At 40.4% G+C, this 21,541-nt stretch overlaps 1 protein-coding gene and 1 long non-coding RNA gene across 3 annotated transcripts in view; one reads left to right on the top strand and one right to left on the bottom strand.

The window, feature by feature from the left end:
* The first annotated feature begins 255 nt into the window (after nt 1–255).
* On the top strand, nt 256–3,809 carry LOC140128961 (uncharacterized). Its single transcript, XR_011855213.1, has 4 exons — nt 256–480; nt 1,232–1,331; nt 3,248–3,409; nt 3,733–3,809. It is a non-coding gene; the product is annotated as an uncharacterized lncRNA (long non-coding RNA).
* A 2,002-nt stretch (nt 3,810–5,811) lies between these two features.
* The window catches only part of LCP2 (lymphocyte cytosolic protein 2), a 47,989-nt gene continuing 32,259 nt past the window's right edge, over nt 5,812–21,541 (bottom strand). Inside the window, exons 13-22 of one of the 2 annotated variants that reach the window (XM_072145912.1) lie at nt 19,949–20,026; nt 17,450–17,480; nt 16,442–16,454; nt 13,280–13,388; nt 11,761–11,822; nt 10,645–10,736; nt 9,699–9,776; nt 7,677–7,826; nt 6,888–7,057; nt 5,812–6,324 (exon numbers count right to left, since the gene is read on the bottom strand). In XM_072145912.1, coding sequence (XP_072002013.1) covers nt 6,929–7,057; nt 7,677–7,826; nt 9,699–9,776; nt 10,645–10,736; nt 11,761–11,822; nt 13,280–13,388; nt 16,442–16,454; nt 17,450–17,480; nt 19,949–20,026 — 742 coding nt within the window. In that variant the 3' untranslated portion in view covers nt 5,812–6,324; nt 6,888–6,928. Of the gene's footprint in view, nt 6,325–6,357; nt 7,058–7,676; nt 7,827–9,698; nt 9,777–10,644; nt 10,737–11,760; nt 11,823–13,279; nt 13,389–16,441; nt 16,455–17,449; nt 17,481–19,948; nt 20,027–21,541 lie in introns of those variants that run through there. The other variant, XM_072145913.1, reaches the window with a different exon arrangement.

Genomic DNA, 21,541 nt, shown 5'->3' with positions numbered 1-21,541 from the left:
TCCTATTAAGTAGACATAGTGACCAAGAAAAACTATAAACTTAAATATTGTGGATCCAGTAAAACCAGTGACATAAATGATGTAAACAGTAGATTTCTATATAATACAACAGTAATAGTAGGCTAACTCTACCAAAAGTGTGACAATGACTTGGCCGCCATTTTGTAAACTATCTGACAAGAAAATATGACAGGAAGCTTCATTTTGAGTAATGAAGCCCACATTAAATAGAATCAAAACAAAACAGAAAAATCTATCTAAACTGAGTAAAATAAACAAGCAGTTCCTAAGCGGTCCCTTAGATACCCAGGTAGGGTCCCTCCTCCGGGCTTGTGGAATGGTACTGGCTTCTGGATTGGTACTGGCTTGTGGAGTCGTTTAATGGGATCTTCCTGTTCACAATGGGGAGTGGCATCTGTATCCTGCCGGTGCCAGGCTCTGCTGCCATTACACCTCACCACAAACATTTACTAACAAAAGGTAAAACGCTGGCATTGAAATTGGACAATAAAATGAATGAGAAAGATAATACAGAGAACCATTATAATATAATAGTATTGTAGGACATGTAATATTTGCCAAGATAATACGCTGCATACCTTATATTGGGGATATAAATGGAACTTGTTTAGTGGTTGAAATGTTGCATGAGGGCCCAAACAGTTCAATTAACATTAATTCAATATATTTTGCTGCTTCATTTACCTCACAATTTACCTCATAATTTACCTCACAATTTACCTCATAATTTACCTCACAATTTACCTCACAATTTACCTCACAATTTACCTCACAATTTACCTCACAATTTAGCATTTTGTGATATTCAGTAACTGACAGGATATTTGAAGAGGGACATTTTTGTGGAACTTTTACCTTATGATAACATTATGCATGTTCTCCATATTACAACCTGCATGTACTTTTTCTAAGACTTTCTAGTAAATGTCTCTCTAATAAATTTTCCATGAAAATTGCAGTTTACATTAACCCCTGATGGGTGCAGATATTATTATAGCTCATTAACAAAAAACTGCATTTGCCAAAGGTTATTATCATATACCTAGAAGATCATTTGATGTGTGAGATAAATATGATAAAAAAATTTCAATTTTTTATATTTGACGGGAACCTGGTTAATGTGTGGAAAGGTGGTTAACAACTGCATGCACTCATGTTATGCCCGCCTCACAATGTTCAGTTAGATAACATTTAGTACATTTTTTTTCAGATGCTTGAAGACAGTTCAGAATTGGATAGCAAGCAATTTGACCTTAAAGAAATGATTAAAATTTTAGAAAGGATTTCCCTTGATCTCAAATACCTCACTCGTAAGTAAAAATCATGGAAAAGAATTGTAAGTTACCCTCTCCTGTCATGAATTTAAAATGTTATGGCTCAGAATATTATTCCATATTGGGAAATTTTAATACTTTTATTTTTTAAATTTTCATACATTCGTGTGCATGAGGTTTATGGGTCCAATCAGACTGCCGTTATAGGGGCCATGATGTGGTCGCATGATTTGCAAGCAGATCATGGACCCCATGTACTTCCATGGCTCATGGTGATGGTACAGTGAGCACAAGGTGTGGCTCCATACAGTCACAGAGTCTGGTGGGTGTGCTGCAAAATATATGACTCGTCTGCGAGGTCAAAAGATCCTTTTGGCCTGTGCCCCGGATGTCTGTGGATCATCAGGCCACTTCTGCTGTCCAGCAGCTTTCTACATTCTCACCTTTATCTGTGCATTCTGGATACAGACAAAGGTCAGTAGTTAGGGCCAGCATTAGGGACTAGGCTGATAACAGGGCTAGGGAGTGAATTTGTACATTTCTGCAGCATATCATAACCAGCAGCATCTTACTGCTTCCAGCGGAAGGCGCTTTCACTTAGCAGCTCGGTGTAGTGTCTCTGCTGCAGGGGCGTAACTTGAGGGGGTGCAGAGTTTGCGATCCCACCCGGGCCCAAGAGGTTTAGGGGGCCCTTATGGTGTCACTTTCCCATATGAGAAGACTATTACTATAAACCATACAGGTCAGGGGCCTGGCACAGACTTTGCACTGGGGCCCATAAGCTTCTAGTTACGCCACTGCTCTGCTGCACTATTCTTCTATTAGCTTCAGCTCCCTGTGTAGCTGTAAGCCCCCATCTCCCACCATTGCTCCCTGTGCTATCTAGCCCCCACCACAGCTTCAGCTAATCACTAGTCTGCAAGTGCTATGATTCATTATCAGATCGTCAGGACAGAGAGACCAGGGATGGGATAAATACATGCAGCAAGTGTGAGCCTCCATGTCCTGCTTACCTAAAGCTGCTGATTCCTCTGAAGTTACAGGCATACCATGTAGATGTATTGTGTGAAGTTTGTTAACGTATAGAATGTATTGGCATGTTCATGGGTATAGACATGCTATGAAAATGCTAAGGTGTGTTTATATTTGAGCTGGATGTTTATCTGTGTATATTGTATGCTTTTACACTGACCATTAAGTGTCATGTTCCTCTCATTCAAGGAAACTATTATTCATCTGTGACCTGACAAAAATCAGCAATAAATCCAAAATTGCTCTGAACATTGCACTTGAATTATTTTACTGCTATAAAACTGATGCTGTGCTCACAATGTCATTGCTTCTATTGTTCTGATGCCTCAGATAACTACAATAGACAGTTAGTTAGGCTACATTAACATTCACTTATGGTCCCATACAATGGCGCACTGGAGAGTAGGAGGGGTGAGCAGCTTTCCATAGGAAATGGCGCAGCCCAGCCAAACGCACGGGGAAAGATATCCTTTATCTTTTCCCTGTGTACGGTGCGGCGTGCATTAATTTAACGCAAAACACCGGCGGCTCATTCCTGATCGCAGGTGTTTCCATAGAAACACTGATGCGATCAGGCCACGGCCCGCCCCGGTGGGTTTGGCTTTGTCTGCGTTTTCAAACGCAGACAAAGCGGTGCGTGTGGGAACATACAGCTGCACATTGGTAAGGATGAGGTCGAGTGCTGCTCACTCCTCCCCTCTCCATAGCAAGTCATGGTGCTCGGCCATAAACATGGGAGAAGATAGAGAATGCCCTCTCCCTGTGCACGGTACAGTACGGTGGCATACAGCTGTGTGAAAGGGGCCTTACTCTGAAAGCTAGAGTCATCAAGGATAAACCACATCTGTAATTTTTTTTCTGAGAAAGTGCATCAGATGTTATTCTAATGATTGTGAATGGGTTGATATTTTGTTTTGCAGAGCAATCACACTTGCTGCTATGTGAGATAAACTTAGAATGCTGCCGACCTGAAGAAACAATATTATTGTCTGCTGAGGAGAAATCTGCTGTGAAAAAGAAACAACAGAAATAGACTATATAGCTACCTGTTATTGTCAGGATGTTGTAGTTCTAAAACTAAGGCTGGATTCACACGACCGGTGCCCGCCGTACCGTAGCACGGCGGGCACACGGCAGCGCGCGGGGAGAGGAGGAGGGGGAGAGCGCTGCTCACCCCCGCCCCTCTCCATAGGGATATATGGCGCACGGCGCCGTATGCCCTAAAAAATAGGACATGTCCTATTTTTTCACGGGGCACGGAGCAGTACGGTGCCGCACGTGTGCTGCACCGTACCGCTCCCGTAGGGCGCCGTGCGCCCATTGCCGTCTATGGGGGACGTATATCGGCCGTATATACGTCGGCCGTATATACGTCCCCCTTGCGGTAGTGTGAATGCAGCCTAAGCTGTATTTTTTTCTGTTTACATTATGTTCTTATGTTTTTTCTTTGTTCAATAAAAGTTACAGTCTGTTAGCATTTCATGTTGTCTTTTGCCAGTTTTTGTTAAGCAAAAACGTAATACTCAAAATAAAAAAGGGGAATATCCCGGCAATGCATGTGATTGGCTGTGTTGTGTTTTTATTTTCTTTTTTTGGTACTGGTATCTTTTGGTATTACACTCAAAATGGAGTCAATTTAAATTATTTGTTTTATTCATACAATATGCTACAAGGAAATCTACCATCAATGTCGAGCTTGATATACTAGGGACACTTAAGTACTGTGACTGTGGTAATCTTCTTATATTTGTTATCCATGGCCAGCAGTGGATTTTAACCCCTTAACGCTCTGCGCCGTAGCTCTACGGCGCAGAGGTATAAGGGATGTATGAAGAGGGCTCACGGGCTGAGTCCTCTTCATACAAAGGTGGGGGTTTTTGCATTTTGCATAAAACCCCCACCGCTAATAACTGCGGTCAGTGCTAGCACCGATCGCGGCTATTAACCCTTTCAACGCCGCCGGCAAAGTCGCCGGCGGCGAATGAAAGACGGCGGCGCGCGGGCGGCGCCATCTTTTTTACGATCGCCACGCCCCCGAACGTCATCGGGGGGCGGCGATCGGTTGCCATGGTAGCCTCAGGTCTTCGTTTGACCCGAGACTATCTGGCATCTGCAGATTCGTTACAATGAGCCAGTGGCTCATTGTAATGAATGTGCTGCAAAAATGCCATATATTGCAATACAGAAGTATTGCAGTATATGGTAGCAGCGATCTGACTATCTAGGGTTAATGTACCCTAGATGGTCTAAGAAATAGTGAAAAAAAAAATAAAAAAAAAAGTTTAAAAAATAAAAAAAATTAATAAAATATTAAAAGTTCAAATCACCCCCCTTTCCCTAGAACGGATATAAAACATAATAAACAGTAAAAATCACAAACATATTAGGTTTCGCCGCGTCCCAAAATGCCCGATCTATCAAAATATAAAAACGGTTACGGGCGGCGGTGACCTCCGAGGCGGGAAATGGCGCCCAAATGTCCGAAATGCGACTTTTACACCTTTTTACATAACATAAAAAATGAAATAAAAAATTATCAAAATGTCGCACAGACCTCAAAATGGTAGCAATGAAAACGTCGCCTCATTTCGCAAAAAATTACCCCTCACACATCTCCGTGCGCCAAAGTATGAAAAAGTTATTAGCGTCAGAAAATGGCAAAAATTTTTTTTTCTTTTTTGTACACATTCGTGTACAAAAAGCGAAAGTAAAATTTGTTACGCACAAAATAAGCCCTCACACAGGTCTGTACACGTAAAAATGAAAAAGTTATGGATTTTTGAAGTTGGAGAGCGAGAAATGAGCCGAAAAACCCTGCGTCCTTAAGGGGTTAATATAGGTGGTTTGAGTGTTAGACAGGGGTCCAAGCCTTCTAGGAGGCCCATGGCCACAAAATCACCCACCATGCTGAAAAAGGCCTACAATCATAAAATCATAATACTTCTGTTCCTGCTCTCAATGCACAAGAGCTTTATGTAGAAAGGGAATTTCAGACTTGTAGGGGCTATACTATTCATACAGCCCAGGGTCCATGGCAGTATCACTCTGTCCCTGTCCATGGCCTCCTTCCTTAAATCCACTTTTGAAATTATGTTAATGGGCCTAAAGAGCTATGGCATGCTATCAAAGCCCCCCTGTGCTCTGGCTGTTACACTGCAGCAGCATATCTCAGTCTCACCCACGTATCCCTCCACCTGCACCTCCTGTAATATTGGCGGTAGTTACCAGTGAGAACACAGTGAGAGAGGGTTCCTACAGAACATCTGCAGAATGTCATACATTCTGAAAACATGCCTATAGCCTTTCAGGATCATTATTATAATTTTAAAAGGTGATTTTCGAAAAAGTTAGCCATGATAATTTACCATAGTAAATCTATGGGTAAAACTATTCTGGAAACATTGTGCACGTAACTGGATGCAGATTTTGGTGCAATTTTAAAAAAAATGTGTTTAAAAATGTTGTACAGTACAGTAAAAAGTGATTCATTTTTGAAAATTTAAGGCAAAGCATGATCCAAAATGACAACATCATGTACACACAGGAAATGATGGCAAACCATTATACTGTATGTTAAAATATTTTCAGATACAATACATAGTTTTTATTTATCTCATTATTAATGCTAAACCACTTGGAACATTTTGAAGTAAGTACAATCATTGGGGGGTGATTTAACATATGATGGAAGCTCTGCCCCTCCGGCACCGCTGGATACATCATAGGGCTTAGGTCTTCTGATGTACCCGGTGGGTTCCTGCACACTGGTTTTGCACAAAAATTATACAGCATTCAAGGTGCCCGCTCCACCATCGGTCACACCCCTTTCAGACCTTCCTTTCCCTCTTATCATGGAATTGGAGTAAAGGGGATGACAATCGCAATGCCTGGAGGTTCGCAAGGTACTGTGATTTTATTGTGATGTTTTTCTGCACCAGATTTCTGGCAGTGAAGCACTAATAAATATATGTCCTCCATTATATTTATTTGCAGAAGCCTAAAAATGCAAGAGATACTAAATCTTACTTTTCAATAGTAATTTAATTAAAAAGTGGTCAAATAAGAAGTACATTACAAGCAATAAGATATTTTATGATAACAGTGAGGTTATAGCAATAAATAGTATATTGTGACATTGGCTGAGATTCTTCTGCTGTGACTGGTCAGCCAAAATCATGAAGCTTTGATCTCCAAAGTGACAAATTATTTGCAGGAATCATCCTTTGCAAACATCCTGTATAAGAGCATGGGTGCTTTCCTTTCCATGAAGTCTATGCGAGTCACCGGAGGAGCTCAGGAACATGCTTGGATCTTTACATAACTCTACCGACTTCAGTGGAGAGAGCTGTGCTGCCAGCACATTGGTTACAAAATGATAGTATCTAGATGAAAATATGATATTCCCTGTGCATGCTAGCTATAAAACTTCTGTATGAACTAAATGATATCAGCAATTGCATGGTGAGGTTTAGTGTAAACTGACCTCTAGATTATGCTTGTGCTCAAAAACTGAAAAATTTTAATCCACCTATGTGTCTTATAAATGTGTAATGGACGCACCAGCACAGTAGGTCAAGCCGCTCCAGAATTACAGCAGATTATTAATTAAAGCTCCTGTCAGCAATCCATGTAAGCTTGCAGTGTTGTCTTGAACCCCTGTCTTTTCCATCAATAAGAAGAAGAGGAGATTTGCGGAAGTAGTCAATAATTTCAGAAACAGAGTCGAACGTCTGAGGAGAGCAATAAAACAGGGGAAAAGTTATTTCCTGTTGCTGATATTAATCTGCTGATGTTTTTTGGGGGGGGATACAATGCACAGTAAATGGAATCCAATGGAGCCCTGCACACAATTAATAGTTACGTATTAAAAATAAATTTCACACTACTGTTCAGATTTCTGTCTCTATCTTCCGCTTAAAAAAAGTAAAAAAAAGAAATAGAACGGTTCTGTTGAATGGTTCCATTGTCATCCACCAGACAGTAATTCGTTATGATGGAGCTTGAAGTATTTGATTCATAATGGATGATGCCTAACTGACCATAACATATGACATTAAGGCCACATTCACATGACCGTATGGGGGGGCGTATGCATGCCCGCAAGCTTTCGGCCGTACTTTCATAGACGGCAATGGCCGCATGGAGCGATATAGTGCCGCACGTGTGTACTGCTCCATACATGGGAAAAAGATAGGACATGTCATGTGATGTAATGTTAGTAAGGGGTAATATTCACAAGTTATATTAATTTATGTTTATAAGAAATAAAAGTGTGTCTTGTTTTATTTTCCTCAAGATTATAATTCAGCTTTCAATACAATACAACTAATTTCAGTGTGAAATATATACCTCATGTCCTCCTGATCCTAAAAGGTAAACTTCATTATTCTGGTCATAGCGAATCCGTACATTATAGACTTTATTTTTGTACAACACCATGAGGACATACGGTTGAGACAATGTTGACTTAGAGCAATTTCGCACCAGGAATGTACCATCCTACAACAAATAAAAACTTTCAGTATTTTATACCTAAATTATATAGAGAGAGTAGATTTTAGTGCATATCATGTAGAATCAAGAAATCTCCAAGTCTCTAATTAGTTTTATTTATTTATTTCTATTTCTATCCAATCCTCCTTGCATTTCACAATTTACTATGAAAATAATGGGGCACATTTATTATGCAGTTTGTGCCTGTGTTTTGGCGTGGACTGCCATTTTATCTCTAGTGCTCCTCCTGTGACTTATTTGTTATGTGTCGCAACCATAATACTACTCTTAGTCTATCAATTTGTGTGCAGTTTATTTCTCTCCAACACCTTTTGCTGGCACAATTTGTGTTACACACAAAGACCCACAAAAAACAGGTCTACCAAGTTCTATAACGGCTCTTTTATTGGCAGACTGAAGGAGTCTTTGGAAGACTATTTTCTTTCACTCACAGCCAACAGTTCATCTATATGTTCTGAATTTATATTTAGTTGGCCCCTCGTTGACGGGCATATTTTGAGCCAGGATGTTATTGCACTTTTTGTCATTTTTCACTTTTCCCTTTCAAAAACCACAACTTTAACCCCTTAACGCTCTGCGCCGTAGCTTTACGGCGCAGAGGTATAAGGGATGTATGAAGAGGGCTCACGGGCTGAGTCCTCTTTATACAAAGGTGGGGGTTTTTGCATATTGCAGAAAACCCCCACTGCTAATAACCGCGGTCGCCGGCAGCATTTAAAAGACGGCGGCGCTCGGCGATTGGTTGCCATGGTAGCCTTGGGTCTTCGTTTGACCCAAGGATACATGGCTTCTGCATATTCATTACAATGAGCCTGTGGCTCAGTGTAATGTATAGTGTGCAAAAATGCCATATATTGCAATACTGTAGTATTGCAGTATATGGTAGGAGCGATCTGACCATCTAGGGTTAATGTACCCTAGATGGTCTAAAAAATAGTGAAAAAAAAAAAAAGAAAAAAAAAAGTTTAAAAAATAAAAAAAATTAATAAAATATTAAAAGTTCAAATCACCCCCCTTTCCCTAGAACGGATATAAAACATAATAAACAGTAAAAATCACAAACATATTAGGTTTCGCCGCGTCCCAAAATGCCCGATATATCAAAATATAAAAGCGGTTACGACCGGCGGTGACCTCTGAGGCGGGAAATGGCGCCCAAATGTCCGAAATGCGACTTTTACATCACATAAAAAATGATCAATATGTCGGACAGACCTCAAAATGGTAGTAATGAAAACGTCGCATCATTTCGCAAAAAATGACCCCTCACACATCTCCGTGTACCAAAGTATGAAAAAGTTATTAGCGTCAGAAGATGGCAATTTTGTTTTCTTTTTTGTACACATTCGTTTAATTTTTGAAAATTTATTAAAACACAATAAAACCTATATAAATTTGGTATCACTGCGATCGCACCGAACCAAAGAATAAAGCTGAGGTGTTATTTTGAGTGCACAGTCAAAGTGGAAAAAACTGAATCCACAAGAACGTGATGCACTTGCGTTTTTTTTTCAGTTTTTCCACATTTGGAATTTTTTTTCAGCTTCGCAGTACACGGCATGTTAAAATAAATAACAATACGGGAAAGTAAAATTTGTTACGCACAAAATAAGCCCTCACACAGGTCTGTACACGTAAAAATGAAAAAGTTATGGATTTTTGAAGTTGGAGAGCGAGAAATGAGCGGAAAAACCCTGCGTCCTTAAGGGGTTAAATTTCTGTTTCATTTTAGTGTGAGGCTTTGTTGTCAGTGGATGTGCTAACACAGTACTAGCAGTGAGTAAAAAGCGTGACAGGAGAGAATTCACACCAGGATCCTGTATGCTAAAATAATTATCAAAATAACCAATATCTCACCTTATTGATAGATCTTAATGCATTCTCAGCCTCCCCTCTTGATACATCACCCAAATACCACCTTTCTGAATGAATCCCCTAAAATACACAGCAATTATTAATAATAATGAACAAAGTGAAAATATGAAACTTAGTGAAAAAAAGAAAGAGTTCAAGATTTTATATAGACAGCATCCACCCCCAATAACACACACACACATATACAGGTGGTCCCCTACTTAAGAACACTCGACTTACATATGACCCCTAGTAACAAACGGACCTCTGGATATTGGTAATTTATGGTACTTTAGTCCTAGGCTACAATAAACAGCTGTAACAGTTATCACAGGTGTCTGTAATGAAGCTTTATTGCTAATCCTGATTCTTATGACAACCCAACATTTTTAAAATCCAATTGTCACAGAGACCAAAAAAGTTCTGGCTGGGATTACAATGATAAAATATACAGTTCCGACTTACATACAAATTCAACTTAAGAACAAACCTACAGACCCTATCTTGTATGTAACCCGGGGACTGCCTGTACTAACTAATAGTTGCTCCTAAGAATGACTCATACATCAAATGTATTATCCAGCATGATAAATCTGGCACAGAATACAATTATGTAATCTACGGCTCACTTCATACCTGGATCTGGGATTTCCGCTCCATTTCAGGACAGAAGGTAAGAACGATAGGTGAGTGGAAAATCTCAGTTGTTGCGCAATTTTTTATGCTATTTCATAACAGAAAGGGGAATAGGGGGTGGAATTAATTGATACATATATGGAGTGCAGGACTGCACTGGTATGCACCCATACATGAAGTATCAATAGTGCTGCTCTGGACTTTTTGAAATTGAGATTTAAAGTCTTTCAGTATAGTTCAGTTTACATTATCTAAATGAAAGCTGATTATAAAATGATGTGTGTATATCCTGAACATAATATAATGATCTTACATCATTTCCACATTTTGAGTTGTATGGCAAATTAGTGACTGGTATTGGTGCTGGTGGTCTTCCATTGGGTGGTCCTTCTGAGTACCGGTTATCTATATAGAAAAATAAGTGGACAAGCACACAGTAACTTATTTTATTTGCTGACCCTATGACAATACAACATAAAATAATGGCATTTATGCAAAGACCTTTTGCTGTGTTTTTTTTAGTACTGTTGTACTTTAAAGAGCTTGGCCAATTTATTGGGAGCCATTCAGAAGCAAGAAGAGCCGGCTCTTCACTAATGGAGCTGGACTTCATCACTGCTACATGCGGCCCTCTGCACACAGATGTCGTTTCTGGGTTGTCCTTATAGCTCAACCCACTGTGTCTCTCTTCTCACAGCCCATCCACACTGACAGAGAATGGGAGGGAGGTGGGTAAGTTATAACTTAGCTGCTGCAGCTCTTCCTATTCAGCAGAGCTCAGAGATGTAAAGAGAGAAACATGCACATAGTACAAAAGTATGTAGCAGGACAGCTGAATCACTTGATGAACATTCAAAGATTATCCAAAAAGGCAGTAAAGGCACATGGGTAGTTTATGGAAAAGAATGATGTGAAAACAGGGGGCTGTGGATTTCAGGGCCTCATGCACATGACCGTATGGTATTTAGTGTTATATATGGCTGTATTCTGGCCATAAATGTGGACGTATTGCAACAGTGTGGCAATGTATTGAACTGTATCTGTACTGTATCCGTATAAAATACAGTGCGCTGGCAGATGATAGATGGCTGACTATTCGCTGGCTGACAGAATGCACCTCCCACTGGTTCTAGATACTGCACGTATAATGAATGATACTGCACAGCTGTATGCAGCACGTATTAAGCCCATATTTTACACGTTCCAATTGACTTCTATGGGCCGTACGAAATGGAAATACGGTGGAAAATAGGACATGCTTTATATTTTTATATGGCGTACGGTATGGTACGGTGGACAATACAGCCATGTACATGGATGGCAGTATTGCCCATTGGAATGCATGGAGCCGTATTCTGGCTGTATATACAGACATGTGCATGGGGCCTTGCTTAGCGATTATCAGTGAAATGAAAAATAGGAATTGTACCTGGTTTAAAAGGGGGGTAAGGATGACCTCCAGGTGCTTGTAGTGGACTGGCACTGTGGGAGCTGTAGCACACATGGTTATTACAAGGCGCACAAGTACATCATATGAAACTATTGTTTTATACCTTAACAAATCAAATCAAAGTTAGGCCTTATCCACAGAATGAGACCCCCACAGATCACGAAAACGAGGGGTCCCAGTTACCTCAGTTGTATCCGTAGTCGGTCCGGGAGAGTAATGGAGCAGACAGACGCGTATGACCACTCTGCTCCATACATCTCAATGGAACCAAAGTAAATTGCAGAGCGCTGCGCTCAGGGATCTCCGTCAGCGCCATAGAGATGAATGAAGCATAACAGACATGCACGGCCTTTATCATTTAGTTGGTCTGCATAGTTTCTTTTTTCTTTACACTTGTTAATGCACACTCATTAATGGTATTTTTATGTACCGGGTTCTAATACAATGGGCTGCATTTACTATGCTTTCTCAGCCAGCTTTATAGCAGAGAAGGAACATATTAAGCCCCATGCCCATAAGTTTTTAAAGTTTTCTTCCCTGAACACCAATTTGAGCATCACACGGTGGAGAGCTGGGCAGGATTTGGGGTGGGTAGGAGGTGGACAAGAGCACAAATACTCCAGCCCGTCGTAACAGCTATAGTCTTCGCTGGAAAACTAGCAGAAACTATAGCTAAAATCTCTGCCAGATCACTCCTGGTCTAAAAATTAATCAGTTAAAAAATATGGAGCTCCAGGCAATCTACTTTGTTCCACAGGCCCTGGACCTAGAATTTCTACTACAGGAGTTACTGTAGTCACTACTATGAGTAGAACATTAAAGGGGTATTCTCATCTGGGCATTTACATTCAGTTTCATTAATCTGCCATATATAAACATTTCTTCAATTAGATGTTATTGAAAAAAATGTACCTGTGTGAAGATAATTTCTCATAAGTGTAGCCATGTAGTCCCTTAGAAACGAGATATCTTCCTCGGTTATGAGAACTTCACACTCTGGCAGCAGGATTCAGCAATCATTACCACAGGACGGCTGTGGGACATGCAGCAACTCCCGGAGATTTCATATACAAAAAATCTATGTTTCTTTGTGCAATCCCTCCAGCAGAGGTGGCCGTTTCCAGGGACTACATTTATAAGAAATTATCTTCACACAGGAATATTTTTTTTAATAACATCTAATTGAAGAAATGTTTATATATGGCAGATTAATGCAACTGAATGTGAATGCCCAGATGAGAATACCCCTTTAAATATCCATTAAAGGTGTATTTTTAGCTGGATACTGTCAAAATATGCTCAGCTATCACATGATTTCAGGACTAGAACTAAGCAATCCCCTTTAATGAATAGAACCACTAGTAAATGCTACATGATTAAACAATTCAGACCATATACCACTAATAATAAGCTGTTCCTAAAGCATATACATTAAGATTGCTTTAAATAGGGTAAAAAATGTACATGAAAGGTAATAGTATATACAAAATATACATACATATCTGTAGTAGGCAGAGTGTTTGATCCTGAACCTATACTTCGGATGGAAGGCTTCGGTGATGTTGAAGGAAATGTGTTTGAATTGTGAGGATACAATCTCCTTGGATCTATAATATTTAAAACAATGTAGGAAAAACACAGACAAAAACATCTATATAGTTTTGCTAGTTTAGAGTATTATTTATCAATCTAGGGTATGGAACCAGAAGTGTCCACCTGTTCTATCACTTGTGGTAGGACATTTCAAAGTTTAACTACTCTATCTATAGTCTAATCCTAAGATCAGATGCAATTTCATTACAATAGAGTGATATAGAGTTATCATTTAACATTCTACTCAAGAACATTGCATTTCATAACAGAATCGGGTGAGTTGACTACCAAATGTAGTCCACTTTGCATCATAGTATAGAGCATTATGAAGTAATCTGATATTTCAGAGGAAATATCTAGTAATACTTGTAACTGCATCTCATTGTTGGCTTCAAAGTCCAGTGGGTGCTTTTCTTAACCCACAACTGACTTGGGGTAATAAAAACTATACACTTACGGGGGGTAAGTTCCTACATAACTGCAACACTTCCTGTTTTGAGCCCAGCACACGACCAGCTGCAGGGATCATAGGCCCCACTTAATTTAATAACTGCCCTTCTTGAACTAAGGGACAACACCAAGGGTCCCCTTGAAGATGGAGTGCTGTCACATGTCAATGGAGGGCACTCATTGTAAGAAACAGGTTCTGTGAACCTCTGGAATGATGTGGAACAAAGACCCAGAACAATGGCCCACATTACCAAGGGCTGTGCACCAGTTTTCTGTTGGACTTTGTACATTCTTCTATGTGAAAACTGCTTGCACAAGTATTTAAGAAGTGTCTGCACCACATTTGTGTTGCACGCAACCGTTTTGTGGTGCAGCTGTACTAGTCATCATGCGACACAAATTTCTGCACTGCAGGGGTTGTTCTGATGCACCAGGTTTAACATGTGCCAGATATAACATGCAAAGTCTGACAAAAATGTGTTGCGCTGCCCAAGTGGTGCCCTCAAGCGGAGCAGTGCAGAGGGCGCCAGATTCATGAAAAAATCCTGCATCTGGCACACACTGCACACTACACTGCACTGTTCTTAGTAAATGTGGGCCAATGTCTTTTCTTACCCCTAGCCCTCTGCAGTGTTTTCATGAATATAACACTATAAATATAAATATTTAAAGAGGACCTGTCACTAGGAGCTGCTTACTAGAGTAACACCGCAGTGTTAGAGTGATAGCGGCGGGCTATCAAACACTGCGACAGGGTACATGAGGGGGCGGTCCGAGGCGCTGCCTCCCTTTTCCCCGGACCACCCCGCTCGCTACATAGGCAGGCAGTGACTGCCACGCGCCAGGCGGCAGTCAGCACCCCTAGCCACGCCCCAACCCCGCCCCCTCATGAATATGTCCAGCTTTGCGAACTGTCCGACGATTACACTGTACCCCGCCTCAGTGTTAGATAGAGTGATAGTGCTACCGGAAACCTCCAGTAACGCTAACACTGCGGCATTTGTTCAAGCACTAGGAGCTGCTTACCGTATTTTCCGGACTATAAGGCGCACATAAAAGCCTTGGATTTCCTTAGAAATCCAAAGTGCGCCTTATAGTCCGGTGCGCCCTATGTGTGGCGCAGGGCAGCGGACCATACTTACATAGGTCCCCGCTACCGGAGACCGGAGACAGCAGATCTCCAGCGGGAACTGCAGACCACGCGGCACGAACAACTTCTGCCGCGTGGACTGCAGTTCCCGCTGGAGATCTGCTGTCTCCGGTAGCGGGGACCTATGTAAGTATGGTCCGCTGCCATCCTCCACCTCCCCCTCACCTTCCCCGCGTTCCGTGTCGCGTCTCAGCGTCGCGTCTCCTCCCGTCGGGTCTCCGCTCCGCCCCCGGACCTCCGCCACGCCCCCGACCCGCGCCTTATAGTCCGATGCGCCTTATATATGGAATTATTACATATATAAGGCGCATCGGACTAATGCGCCTTATATTCCGGTGCGCCTAATGGCCCGGAAAATACGGTACTTTATGTCACTGGCTTGTGCCTGAAGGCAGAATAATAAATTGCTGCACCATCCCCCAGCTGCTGTGTATGAGTGATCCAGCTCAGGTTGATTAGTCATGCTTAGATAACCTCCACTCAGTTTAGGAATTAACCAAGATATGATCCTGCATCAGTGTAGCTACAGCATTTTCAAGGTATGTTTGCTTCATAATGCAACAAATCAAATGGTAGGTTTCCTTTAAAATTGTGATATGTATGCACACTCATACAGGAAGTGTGGTCAATGAAAGAGAAGGGCAGTCCAATTAATTTCTTATATAGTCAAATAAACCTCTCCACAGAGGTAAGTAAATCAACAGCATTTCTAAGTGCTTCAAATAAACAATATTGAGCCATTTTCCACCTGACTTCTCATTCTTCTCTGTTTGTCCTGTAAATCACTGTTTTTCACAGTTTTTCGGTTCAACTCTTTTTGGAGATGGTGCTGAGGAGAACAGGTTTTTGGAATTGGTTGAACTCTCAAACTGAAAATTCTTGAGAGAGGGATTGGTTAGGCATCTGTAATGGGAATCCCCATTGAGAGGAGACACCCTCTTCATTGGTTGTTGGGAGAACGTGCCTCCTCTTTTGTCCAATAAGATTTTTTTTTGGATGCTTTCCCTCCTATTTCTTAGAATTTTTCCTTGTTTGTGATTAGATGCCCCGGAAGAAGGCTAGTGGCAAAACCCGGGGTCCGGCGTTGATGTTTACTGGCTATTGTGTGGAATGATTATATATCATACAAAACACTTTTTTTATAAATTTTTGTGAGTATAATAAATACTTTTAATCGTTACCTGAATCTTATTTATCTGAACTATAAGACCTGTTCTCATCAGCATCATCTCATAAAAGAGCTGAACCGGAAAACCGATCTTTCTGAATACGTTGTGTGAACAGTGATTTACGGGACGAACGGAGTCGTGTGTTGTGTTGATTTACTCACCTCTGTGGAGAACTGGAGACTGCAGACTACATGGCATTTACATGGTGACAAAGTCTGTACATTTGTAAGATAAATCCTTAAAATTATAACAACACAAAGACATACATGCATAGACCTAGAAAGAAGTCCGTACTCACCATTTATGTCAGGCTGCAAACAAACAGAGAATAGTGTAAATGTAAAACAGAATGGGGGGTATTTACTAATTATGGCGCAAACACGACTGTCGGCATTGGAGATCAGTCTCCGGAAAGCACAGCCCGATGTTTTAAAGTGGAGCATGGTTGTAAGTAAATAATGAGTAGACGTTAATAATCAGTCGTGGGCCATAAAAATGCCGACATCAATAAGATGTGCGCCAAAATCTTACATGGACCATTTCTTTCCTGGTCTATTGTGCACCAAAATTTGTGCCTAAAATGCCAACAAAATACACATAAATGTGACGAATAATGTGGAAAAATTAGGCCACACTCACTTGCGCCAAAAAAAGATGGAGGAGTCGGAATAGTTGGAAACATCTGTTCTTTCTGGCACAAACTAATTATAAATGATCCTCAACAATTCTGCACCCAAAAAAATTAAAGATCCTGGCATTTTTTAGGCACAGAAACGATAATACATGTCCCCCAATGTGTTAAAACAGAATGGGGCAAATTTATTAAGCTTTCTAAGACTAAGAATGTGCTTAGTTGCCCGTGGCAACCAATTAATATTAACAGTGCTCATGAATATTTTAAAGGGGAGCTGTAAATGGTTGCCATGGGCAACTAAGCACATTCTTACTCTTAGGCAGCTTGATAAATCTTCCCCAATGTGTCTTCATAACAAATAGACCTTTCAAAGGCTACAGAATACATTTATTATACATATCTGCAAGATTTAATATCTGTTAACCACACTTTTTAATGATATATCTTTCATACATGTTGGAAACATACATATCTTCAGAATATTGCTTAAAGTTTTCCATGTGCCTCATGTAATGTGTAAAAATCATGTAGCAACAGAGACACTGTAAAGCAGATTACAAAGACCACAAAAGAGCTTTTGGCTTTTCTACATTTTCGGATCAAACATTATTCCACAATCTATTGATAAAGTCCATGTAAACCAATGTATTTAATACTAAATAGTTTACTTACCGATGGAATGTCATCAGCATCCAGCATTTGGCTATAAAGAAAGAACACAATAGTTGCTTGTTAGTGGTAAACTAAATCTCATTTGTTTTAGTTTTGCCCTCTTTTCGGAGGCATAACTTTAGTATTTTTCTGTTGACAGAGCAGTTTGAGGGTTTATTTCTTGCGTGATGTCTTTTCAGTGGCACCATTTTATCGGACACAACTTCCTTGGTCACTTTTAAGTGAAGGGATTTAATTAGAAATTAATATTTGTGGCAAGTTTTAATTTTTTTTTTTTTAAGCGTTCACGTAGCAGGTTCAATAATGTTTTGTATTTATTGTACAAGTTGTTATGGACAGGTTGTTTTATTAGATGTGTACGGGAGTGGTGGTGTTTAGAGGACTTTCACTTTATTTTTATTTTAAAAAAATTCAGTAACAGTTTTAAAACTTTCTTGTTCAAGCTTGCATTGCGTTAACACACTAAATTACAAATGCTGCACATGCTCAATAGACCACAGTCGGGTCCTGCCTGGAGGGCCCAGTTCTTGGAGGACATCAGGCAACCCCTGGGCACTTGTCAGAGCTCTGGCTGCATTGAAGAATCAGAATCTCCCACTTTGCTTACCCCGTGCACGCATGCACGTGTGGGAGGGGGGGGGGGTTGTGCAACGGAAGCATGACTGCAGTATTAAGGGGTTAAAACCTGTGCTCAATGATTCCTACAGGCAGGTGTCCACGGCTATGGTACGGGTCACGATGTCACCTTGGCCTCTTCAGTACTATTACACAACCGTCGGGAAAGTGGTTTTACAGCTTTCTTATATCAAATAAAGGTGGTGCAACACTGAATACAAAAATGTCTCTTGAACCAGGATCACCAGGATAAGTTGGGGGCATTTATATTTGGCTTTCTGCCAGTTTTCTGGTGAATTTTGATGACGTTTTTCCTTGCTGCGCCTTGAATGCCTTATCTATGAAGTGTTACATCACATGATTGCTCCATTTCCAATACTTAGGTATTTTACTTTTGGTTGCAGCTAATCCCAACACTTCTCCTGCGCTTCTCAGTTACTGGCACCTTTTTGGCACATTTTTTGGCGCACAATTAAGTTCTATTACACCTTCATGTGTCAGTTCAGACCCTTTTTGGTTTTGATCCAAATCATTAACCCCCTGCGTCTAAATCTAAAAGTCTAAATTACTGCACAATGAATGAATGCCTTTTAGTGAACGAAAAGATGAAGACAAATGGTTTTCTTTGCTGCATAGTATCCTAGGCTCAAAAGAGTGAAATGTAACATAACTCATCACTACAGAGAGTTCTATGTATTCTGTATTGGTTATGCAGCCCGCCATAGTCAGATAATATTGGGGGTCTTGAATAGGGGACACCATTCTGATTTCAATGCTATGGCAAATAAAAGGAAAGTAAAGTCTAATGCTGATTAATATAATGTTGTACACCAGAAATTTTTGACAGGTTTGTAACGAATGGTAAAATAATGAGTATAACAGCTACTTATTGTCCCAGGACATAGGGCAGGTTATGGGGGGGCACAATCCAGGGGTGTTTTTACTGTAGCACCTAAATGCCTTGTTCTAACCCTGCAAAAAAACTACAAGGGGCACAAGAACCTGACATGAGAGCTCCTACTCGACAGAGAGCTATGTTTAAGGCTGGCTTCAGATGGGCATATTTTTCAGCCTTAACACTGTCCTTGGCTCCAAACTCAAAGCATCATCTATTATTAACCTCCCATTGGGACTACAGTCCTGTGGGGGAAGTAATATCATAATACAGGAGAGTAGTCCCATGCCAGTCTTATAAAAGTGACCCCAATATTTCTTTGAAAGGCTATGCAGTCTAGAGTAAAACATAGCGTTCTTTTATTAGGGAACCAACTTAGATTTCACTTTGCCTGTGATCGGGAAATACCGATTATATGTTCCCTTTAGGCACATAGGCAGCAGCATCCAAGGCAGACACAAACATGGCATGTATAAAAAAAAGATGTTGATACAGAAAAAGGGCCTGTGCTGCCCACGTGCCAGTCATAGAACAACTTTTAATTTTAATTGTATTCTTATAAACAAAAAACGCTCTGTGATTGGGATTTTATAGTTGTTATCTTCCCCACAAGTATAAACTAACTGGCTTACCTTTGTATAGCACATGATGTAATTAAAAAATTAGTAATGAATACAGAAACGGAAAAAAGCAGCACATAATGCATAATTCTGTTGGGTGCACGTCCAGAACTGAGAAAAAAGTCCATCCAAAATAGTAAAAAGGAAAATCACAGCATTCACAAAAAGTGAAAGAGAGAAGAGCTCCAGCTACTAGGAGCCAAAATGTCGCTGTTCTAGACACATGGTAAATAAAATACCTTAAATCTTTTTCACTTTAATTGAAAACTGCCATTTTCCTTTTGACTAAAAATGAGTAACGTGTACATGTATTACTAATACAACTATAGGGTCATATTGCACACTGGCTTAGACTGGCTTCATTCTTACCTTGGATATCCGGGCTTACTGACTGCAGACTGACTTGGAAGTGCTGGTTTCCTCAAATGTTCTGGTTTTCCCAAAGGCCTGAAGTATAAATATGTTAATAAACATTAATTTAAGGCATTTGCATGATTATCTGCCTAAATCTTCATCCAGCCAAATATCCATCTTGTAGAAACAACAAAAGGCAGCTTCTCCAATGTTTCCAAATCAATGTGAATAAACCTTTTTTACATATTCAACATTTTGGTTTAAACTCTGCTGGAGCTGCTTTTTGTTATTTCTATTTGCTTCTTTTGTCATTTAAGCATTGGTTGTGCTTTATGTTTTGAGTAAATGGCATTTCTTAAAGAAGTTGTCCGACTGTTATAAAATGTACCAGCCGGGCTGGGAAGGCGTTTTAAAAAAATAAACCTGTACTCACCGTCTCCATTCCTTCCGATGTCTTGTGCTGCGGTCCCCCATTACCGTGCTCCTGTTTCTTTACAGGGGCACAGTCTCAGAAGTTCCTCTCTAACATCCTCTAGGGGCGGCCTGGCACGCCCAACTGTCTTCTCCTTAAGTGCCTCATAGCATTGGTACAGGAGATCGGTGGACGTTCCAGGCCTCCAGGAAGTCGACAGAACTTCTGTACCTCTGTATACAAATAGGGTCTCGGCTCTGATGGACCATTGCGTGGGACATTGGGAGTGACAAAGGATGTGAATACAGGTTTATTTTTTTAAAAAGCCCTCCCCAACCCAGCTGGTACATTTTTATAACAGTTGGACAACCCCTTTAACTATCTCCAGTGGGTGAAATAAGTATTAAACATGCAAACAATTTTTTAAGTAAAATATATTTCTATAGGTGCTATTGATGTACATTCTTCACCAGATGTCGACAACCATAGATATCCATAAATAAGTTATGTGTAATAATGAGGAATTACACAGGAAAAAGTACTGTACAGTTACTATAATGTTTATAATACTTTCTACAAAAGCCTTCGTTGGTGACAACAGTTCAAGACGCCTCCTGTATGGAGAAACTGGACGCATGCATTGCCCACACAGCATTCACTGTATCCTTCAGTAGTACTTTAGAAGTTTTTCTGTAGCCAATGACATCAGTATGTTTACTGGTGATCAAGTCCATGGTGTACACTCGCTGCTGTTATATAGCGCTGCTGGAAACCTTTAGATATCTATCTACTAGTGTATATATCTGTCATTGATTGAAATGATATATATCAACAATCTAAACTGCCTGCTCATAGCTAGATCACTCCGGTGACCGGTTGTGACTCCTGTGCTTGCGCAGTCAGTATGTCTCTCCAGCAGCTTCAGCATTGTTTTTCATTTAGTGATGGACTGCGCAAGCTTGGTACTTTCTATTAAAGAGGGCATCTATTAAAGTGCTGGGCATATCTGAAATGCATTCGGGGTGGAGTGTTGAATCTTCAATAGAGCTTGAAGACAGATGGGATCTGTTAATGCCCCACAAAGCTCTTCAGAGTCATTTGCATGTTTTGAAAGCATATTTTGAGGGGGTTTAATGAGCAGGGAGAGCAATATCAAAGACAAGCCTGTATTAGTAAGGAAATTATCTAAAAGAAGA

The sequence above is a fragment of the Engystomops pustulosus genome, chromosome 4 (assembly GCF_040894005.1).
Source record: "Engystomops pustulosus chromosome 4, aEngPut4.maternal, whole genome shotgun sequence".
NCBI classification, from domain to species: Eukaryota; Metazoa; Chordata; class Amphibia; order Anura; family Leptodactylidae; genus Engystomops; species Engystomops pustulosus.
Note: the sequence above shows the minus strand (reverse complement) of the source record. Positions and strands in the feature narration are given on the sequence as shown.